The sequence below is a fragment of the Ailuropoda melanoleuca genome, chromosome 19, assembly GCF_002007445.2.
Source record: "Ailuropoda melanoleuca isolate Jingjing chromosome 19, ASM200744v2, whole genome shotgun sequence".
NCBI classification, from domain to species: Eukaryota; Metazoa; Chordata; class Mammalia; order Carnivora; family Ursidae; genus Ailuropoda; species Ailuropoda melanoleuca.
Genome location: NC_048236.1, coordinates 34,164,783 through 34,173,019, shown reverse-complemented (window position 1 = coordinate 34,173,019; position 8,237 = coordinate 34,164,783). Strand labels below are relative to the sequence as shown.

The 8,237-nt window shown below is 42.5% G+C and overlaps 1 protein-coding gene across 1 annotated transcript; it reads right to left on the bottom strand.

Moving 5' to 3' along the window:
* Positions 1-1,401: 1,401 nt before the first annotated feature.
* On the bottom strand, positions 1,402-5,848 carry RIPPLY2 (ripply transcriptional repressor 2). Its single transcript, XM_034648188.1, has 3 exons — positions 5,367-5,848; positions 4,851-4,915; positions 1,402-1,678 (listed from the first exon to the last, which is right to left on the bottom strand). The coding sequence occupies exons 1-3, from the start codon at positions 5,727-5,729 to the stop codon at positions 1,531-1,533; spliced, it is 576 nt and encodes a 191-aa protein (XP_034504079.1). The 5' UTR covers positions 5,730-5,848; the 3' UTR covers positions 1,402-1,530.
* Positions 5,849-8,237: the final 2,389 nt, after the last annotated feature.

Genomic DNA, 8,237 nt, shown 5'->3' with positions numbered 1-8,237 from the left:
TCATATGTAAACTATCTAGTATAGTGCCTGGTTAATAGTAGGCACTCAAACAATGGCAGGGGCTCGTCATACTATTCCGACATACTGAAAGAGGCTCAAATACTGTGCAGCTAAAAACAAGTCCCTAATGTTGAAGGTCCAGATTGGTGACCTGGTGGGTTTTTTGCATATCCCTTGGGGAGCACACACCTCCTGAGTGCAGAATTCAGTGAAGGGAAAGTTTTCAGAAGAAATACATTCTAAATAACTCTCCCTGTCCGCCTGCCATTAGTAATTTTTCCTTACTCTGACACATGATTTCAACTTGCCCTATTTCAACAGCCTTGTCCTTTAAGTTCCTATAAATCAATGTTTGTAGTATCCTTTCAATTAGAAGGAAAAGTGTGTGATCTATGTAGCCATCCAAGTAAGAGGCATTTTGTAGCCAGGTTACTATCTCTGACCTTCACCTCCACCCATCATCATTCTGGGAAACTAAGAAACATTTGCAATTAAAATGCTTATTGTGAGACCATTTGAGCTAAAGAACTTCATAACCATAGTCTAGGTTACCTCTACTTTGCAATGTGCTCCTGTTTTCTCTGTCATTACATGATGATGTATTCTTCTGTAAGTTACATTTAAAAAAACTAATCACTGAGAATTTCTTATTTCACTTCCCATGAGAAAATCTGTACATGACAATATAAGGAGCAAGGAGCCAGAACACAGGAAGGTGATGCGGTTGAAGAATGTTTCATATCTGCCAAATGTCTTAGCTCCCCCTTAGAAAGAAATGGAAAAAGATCAAATTCTAGCCTTTTGGCTCTCCTTTTTTAGACTCCATATAAGTCCTGCTCACTTAAACATTTTTTTTTTTAATTCTGGGGATCCCTCAATGAAGTGCTGTAATTATTGAACACCAATGCTATTTAATTACTGGATTTAATGGCAGCGGAAGAGTATTGAAGTGCGTATTACTTGATTCATCATTCATTAAAAATCCCTAAAATATAATAGCCATGGCATTAATTCCCATTTTCAATTATGGACAACGATTTAAAGTGTTTTTCACCATCTGCTAGCAAACACATAATATTGTGTGATTGGTAGCATAAGGTGATTTTCTTCATTATCTAAAAATATTCATCAGCAACTACAGTATCTAATGGAGATCAGTGGGAAATACCAGATGTTATAAGATTCAATCTTGAAAATAAAATATTGTCATTCTTTGCAAAGTTTTAGCTAAATATTTGCAAATTATAACTAAAATTAAATTTGTAATTTGATGAAGAGATCAAAATTATCTTTTGTAAGCCCCAAATGTTTACAATCCAATCAAGACATCCATAAACAGCACATATTTTTAAATTCCAACATTGAATTGTAGTGTAGGGGTAAAAAAAGCCAAACTACTATAGAATTACAAAATATTTCATTTTATTAATAATTTATATACAAATAAATTAGTTTGAAGGATTATGGTACATTTGTACACTAAATTTAAATCCTATAAGCTTTGAATGTCATTGCAAGTAACTAATCACGTTAATTTTCACATATCAGCTCCTCAATATCATCTTCACTATCAGAATCTTCATAAAATGAAATTGTGGCTTGAATTGGAAAATTTTTCAGAAGAGCTTCTGCTTCTTGATATAAGTAATCATAACACTTTGATTTTGGCCAAAATAGTCTGAAAGAAGCAGACAACATAATATGCTTTATTTTTTTTCACATTCAGAATCCTTATACGCATAAAATATTCAAATTTTAAGAGCTTCATATACTTGACAATTGATGTGTGCCTTTAGATAGTTTAAAAATGCTACTATCTCAGGTTTCATGGGAGTCTACTTGCCGAAGTATCAATAACTAGTTAATCATTTTAAGTCTTTATCCAAGCTATAAATTGGATCAAACAAATTCACACAAAACCCTTTGTGATAAATATTTAGCTCACTTCAGGTATTATGGATATATTTATTCTTACAATATACAGAAGAAGGTTTGTCTTCCAATTTCCAAATTCCTTTGTAAAAAAAAAAATGAACCTACCATTATATTACATAAAATTCTGAAACCCAATTTTACAAAGACAACAAAATATTATGCACCTTCCAGAAAAGCAGAATCACCTAGTATCTTGCTTAAAACTCACAGATTTAACTGTTACAGATGTAGCTAACAATGTAAGTTTAGAAGAGTACAAAAAGCAATATTCTAAAGTTTTTCTGTGCACTCACACCAGGGCTATAAGAAGGCTTCCTCTGACCCCAAGCTTGATCCCATCTCCTTCCCCTTTTCCCATCCAATTAAATTTGGAATACCATATTGGAATATTGAGAATAATACTGGCTTTATACAACTTGCATGTAACACAATTACCTCAGACTTTCAAATTTTTGACAAATATTAATCTTGCCATCTGGTCTTCTATTATTTTCCTCCAAAGCAGAGCAAAGAAGAATGATATGGCTGACTCACCAACAACAGTGCAGTCATTTTAGTGTACGGTAGTTAGTCCTATGTACCCATTTATAACAGAGTGCTTCTAACAAACAGAAGGTTACATTATGCTCAGTGTATTCCATTTTAAAAGGCAGAAAAATAGGCAATGTAGTTTATAAATGCTTCTAGCCAGATGGCAAAAAAAAAGTTTTTAATTTTAGTGCCTAAATAAGCAACCATCAATAATTCAGTCATTCAATAAATATTTTAGTGATCTCTTGTGCCAGACGTAATCCATAATTCAAAGACGAAAAAATCATGGTCCCTATCCCCAAGAAGTTGACAATTAAGTAAAAAGAATGAGAAATACCCAAGATAGAAATAAATAAATAAAAATAAAATAAACTTAAAAGAAGTACAAATAAATGGTTATGGTAGTTTAGAAAAGAAAGAGATTTCTTATATAGGAAACAAATGATTTTCTGATGCTTGACTAGAACTGTCAAACCCAAAGAATGTTGTTTAATTATTACCACACTCTGCCCAGAATCTTTCACTGACCACTTTTCTTTCGGGGACTTCATACTTTCCTGAATTCTCCCCTGTTCTGAGTGATTTTTCTCAGTCTCCTTTGTGGACCTCTTTTTCTTGTATACAGGTTGGTATTGGCTTCCCCAGGGTTTTACCAAGAGTGATCATTTCTCCTCTTTCTTTCCCCTGGAAGACCTGATCCACTGCCATGATTTCTTCAACTGTTCATTTACTGAAGACTCCCACTGTCTGTATTTCTGCTTAAGATCTTGACTCTGGGCCCCTTACCTGTGTGTGTGTGTGTGTGTGTGTGTGTGTGTGTGTGCGCGCGCGCACGCGCGCACATAGCTCTTTACTGGACGTACACATTTGGATACCCCATAGGCACATTAAATATGATAAATGAAAAAATGGACTCGTTATCTTGTTCCCCAAATCTGTTTTAAGCCCTAATTTCCACTCTGTTAACACAGCATTCATCTGGTCATCAGCCACAAACTTGGAAGCCATACCTACCATATCCAATACATTATAAGCCTAATCTATTATGTCACCTAAGCATTACCCAAATTTGTATAGTCCCATCCCCACTTCCAATGCCTTAGAATGGCTCTTTATCATATCTTGCCTGAATTACAGTAACTTCCAATTTCATTTTGGTTTTCTAACTAAGCCTATATACCATTTTCTTATTGCTTTTTCTGAAACATAAATCTGATCACATTACCTTTGAGTAACCCCCAACACCAGCCACAATATAAAGGCCATGGGTTTCCAATGTTACATACAAGGAATAGGACAAAACTCTATACCAAGGTGTACAAGATCCAGCCTATGGCTTACCTATTAGAATGACAACAGCTTCATGCACCCAAATTCCAGCTCCTGGAGGCTCCCTTAGGGAGCCATGTTGTTCTGTGACTCTGTATCCCTTCTCCTATGCTATTTCTTCTGTCCCTCTTTCCCCACCTTCCATCCATCTGGCTAACTTCAAGGCTCAGCTAGGTAACCACATCCTATCATACACACTTCCCAGATCTTTCCCCTCTCCGTCTGGCAGAGTTAGATACTTCATGTCCTTTACATGCTGGTAAAAGTGATCAAACTAAACTATTGCCGTGCTTGCCAGAGGGGTGTGATTATTTTTTTTCCTGTGCCCATCACCAGTGGTACCACATGGTAGAAAATTAATCAACATGTATTGACCTCTACAAGCTATTTATTAACATATACCTACAAATATCATACGGTTCTGCATTTCACAGCTCTCTGAAGCAAGCAAACTGCAGAATGAAGCTTTCACCTGACTAAAAGCTACAAAGATTTCTACAAAAAGGCCGACTTCCCTTCTCATGGCTAGGAACGGTAAATTAGCTCCTCATTGTTATGTCGAGTAACCTCGATCCCTTTTAGGAAGCTTCGTGATTTTAGGATGTTCATTATACTCCATTTTCTCTTCCACGTCAAGCTCGATGTGCTGTGAAAGTGCAACTATGAACACCATTCTTCCTTCTGGTTTGCAAGAGAGTAAGAATACACACAGCCCGCCTGCTGCGAAGTCAATCTCATCCGAACCCTTTAGCAGGAAAACAGAACTGGTTTGCAGACACAAGATGTCACCGGTTGACTTTCACGATGCCATCCACTTTCCCTCTTTATAATGTACTCTTAAGGAGCTTACCTAGTGGCCACTGATTAACAGATCTTTTAGGCGACAGCGTGAACTACATTTATCAATTCGATGAGTAAAGGACCTGTGGGATCCGTGAAGACAGATTTTCCCAGAGAGAAGAACTGCAAGGCCAGCCAGGGAGCTCGGCGCTGCGATTCCCGGCTCCACCATGGGCTGCAGGAGCGGGCGACCCTCCGGGAGGCCTGTCACTCACCTGACCGGGTGTCTGTACGGGGAAGGCTTTCCTGAGGCTGCGGTCACCCCGGGGCCGTCCGGCATCTGGGGACGAAAGAAGATGAATCGCAGTTATCACTCACCTTCCAGACTCGGGAAAAGCGGTCTAGTGTCCGGCGCCCGCGGGGAACGTGACCCGCGGGGCCCTCGGCAGCGTCGCTGCCGGCCGGATCCCTTGTGTCCGCGGCTCTGGAGGACAACCTCGCAGCATCAGGACCCCAGGGCCTCGGGTCAGCATCAGGACCCCAGGGCCTCGGGTCAGCGTCAGGACCCCCAGGGCCTCGGGTCAGCGTCAGGACCCCCAGGGCCTCCGGTCAGCATCAGGACCCCAGGGCCTCGGGTCAGCGTCAGGACCCCCAGGGCCTCGGGTCAGCGTCAGGACCCCCAGGGCCTCGGGTCAGCGTCAGGACCCTCAGGGCCTCGGGCAGGGCATACCCAGTCCGGGTCGCTCAGCGGCCCTCCCGGGGAGCTGCGGCCCGACGCGCGGCTCACTCACCGCCTCCGCCGCGTGCTGCGGCGCCCCCTCCTCCTCGTAACCTGGGGCGTCGACCCACGGTCTCCAGAAGCCTGCGGATCTGCGGGCCGGGGGGCACAAGGCCCGCGGAGGAGACGAGAGCCCAGACCCGGGAGGACCGCCCGCCGCCGAGCGCGGACCCGCGGCGGGCGGGGGCCGGAGAGCGATGGGGAGGAGCTGGGGACACGCGGGCGGCAGGGCCAGGGCGGGGGCGGTGCTGCCTCCGGAGTCCGCGCCCTGGCGCCGCGTGGGACGGTCGGGGCCCGCGGGCGGCGGGCGGCGGCGGCTGCGGTGGCAGCGCGCGCACTCGCCGGCTCCCCTCGCCGAGGGCTCCCCGGTGTCCATGTCGCGGCGGGGCGAGCAGAAGACTGCTGCAGCCCGCGGGCCAGCCGGGCCTCTTCCCTCCGCCGGAGCCGAGCCCCGAGCTTATATACGCAGCCCGGCTGCCGGCTGCACGCGGAGAGGTGCGCTCCCTCTCCGCCCTCTCTCCCCAGCTAGCCGCAGAAACAAAAAGGCTGCGCGTGAAGGCGCAATGGGCTGAACCCCGGGTGCGAACGCGTGCAACTCCCAAATGGCCCGGGAATGGGTTTTGTTGAGCGAGTGTTAATCGGTCTTCGACACATGGCTGCGGGGGGGAAAAACAACATTCGCCCGAGCAGCCCATTTCCAAGTGAAGAGCCTAGGAGGAGATAAAATTAAGCAATTCTACACGTTTTGTGTATTTCTGCAAAAAGGCCAAGTGGCAGGTAATTGCTTGACTCGAGGCTTTTTGGAATGTGGTCAATGCAGCAAGCTCTGCATCCCAACTGCCGAAAGCTGGGATGCGGACTAAATGAAAAGGAACGGCCTTTCTAGGCAAACAATGAGTCCTGGAACACTACATCAAAAACTCCTGAACTACGGCATAGTGACTAACATAACATAATAAAAATAAATAAATTTAAAAAATAAAAGGAATGGCCTTAACTCCTCCTTTCGGGCAGAATAAAAGCTGGGTGAATGAACAGACTCCTTAAGAAAGGAGGTTTTTGTTAATGTATTGACAGACCAGGTTCTGCCTGTTATTATTTGTAGATAATACTAAAAAGAATAACAAAAGGTGAATTGTAAGAGACTGAACGTTACAGCCAGGAAAGGCGAAGATTGGAGTCAGGTGATTTAGGCTTGGAGCTCTATATTATTTTCTCCTATGTTTGTGATTTTCCTCAACATCTTACCAGTGTCCCCTGAAGAGAACTCTTGAATTTCATGTGTACACTTCAGTCACTTCTTGGCATTTTGTCACTCAATGATAATTAGAAATTATTTCGTGGAGGCGGGCTGTGTGTAGAATGATAATGAAATCTTGAAAAGTTATGGGACAAGTTGTCAACCTCTCTGTGACCCTATTTCTCTTATTTAAGTTGACCCTCACTTATTACAAAGGTCCATTAAACTTGGTAAAAAAGTGTTATGCTTCAAAGGAAAGATGATATATAAACAAAATATTTTAAATAATAGAGCTGAACTTCTTAAAATTTGTAGATAAAAGCTTTTAATGTAAGTAATAGTGTCTCAGCTATTCATTCAATTACTGTGCAGGAAAATAATCTAATACTTGAAGATTTATAATGATCTACCCATCAGGAAAGTGAGATATGGTTCGTTTCAGATAGTGAAATCAGTAAGGATAGGTATCTAATACATGTCTCAATGTCCTAGACTTACTGTTGGCTAAATAAATTAAAACTTATAGAATACTTGCTACAAGGCCACACATAAGAAGCTCTCAACAAATTTTAAGCTATGTTTAAAAAATGTAAACCCTTAACAGATGTTAAGCTAGCTGATGAAATGTTCATCATTTCGGTTTCATAAACATCTTTTAAGGTGTCTGTAATGTGGTAAGGACTGTGCTTTCGGAAATAATGGTGAATAAGATATCCCCACTTCCCCATCCCCATCCTCAAGAGGGTTACAGTTGTTGTGAACTATGACCATCACAATGGCCACATAAGCAAAGGTCTTTAAAAAGTGCCTCATTCAGTAACAAAAGCACATTTTAACCAGAGAAGTGGTACAAGGAAGGGAATTGATAAGTCTATTTGGGACAAACAGGAAAACCTTTTTAGAATAAAAGAAACCTAAACTGGGATTTCTAAAAGAATCAAGAAATAGTGTAGTCTGTGTGTGTGGTGCAGGAGGAGGAAAAGAAGGAGGGACAGTGCTTCTGAGGACCAGGGATTGCTGGAGCAGAGATGTGGCTGAAGAGTTAGAAGGGCTGGGGCTAACAGGAGCCTAATATACCATGAAAACACATTTTGGATTTATTCTGTAAGCACTGGTGAAATATTTTAAGCAGGAGAATGGAATGGTCTAAGTTTACATTTTTTAAAGATTTCACTTATTTATTTGACACAAAGAGAGAGAGCGCGCGCACAAGCAGGGGGAGTGGCAGGGAGAGGGAGAGGGAGAAGCAGGCTGCGCACTGAGGAAGGAGACTGATGCAGGGCTTACCCCCAGGACCCTGGGATCATATCCTGAGCCAAAGGCAGACACGTAACCAACTGAGCCACCCAGGCAACCCTAAAGTTTACATTTTATAAAAGTCTCTCTGGCAGCCAGATGGAAGACAGATATAGGGAATTCTGATACTGGAAAAAAGGAAATCATTTACAAAGTCATTGACATAGTTCAGGCAAAAGGTGATGAGAAGATGTATAGTAAGGATGGAAATGAAAGAACATATTTGAGGGATACTTAGGAAATAGAATGTATGCTACAACCTGAATCATAAAATGTGGGGGGACATGAAGGTGGAGTCTATATACGTTCCCAGGTTTCTAACCTGGTTAACTAGGTAAGTGGTGATGG

Coding starts and splice junctions, on each gene's coding strand:
- RIPPLY2 (XM_034648188.1), bottom strand. CDS start 5,729: ATGGACACCGGGGAGCCCTCGGCGAGGGGAGCCGGCGAGTGCGCGCGC. Junction 4,916..5,366: donor CGCAGCACGCGGCGGAGGCG/GTGAGTGAGCCG, acceptor TTTCGTCCCCAG/ATGCCGGACGGCCCCGGGGT. Junction 1,679..4,850: donor CCGTACAGACACCCGGTCAG/GTGAGTGACAGG, acceptor TGCTTCTTTCAG/ACTATTTTGGCCAAAATCAA.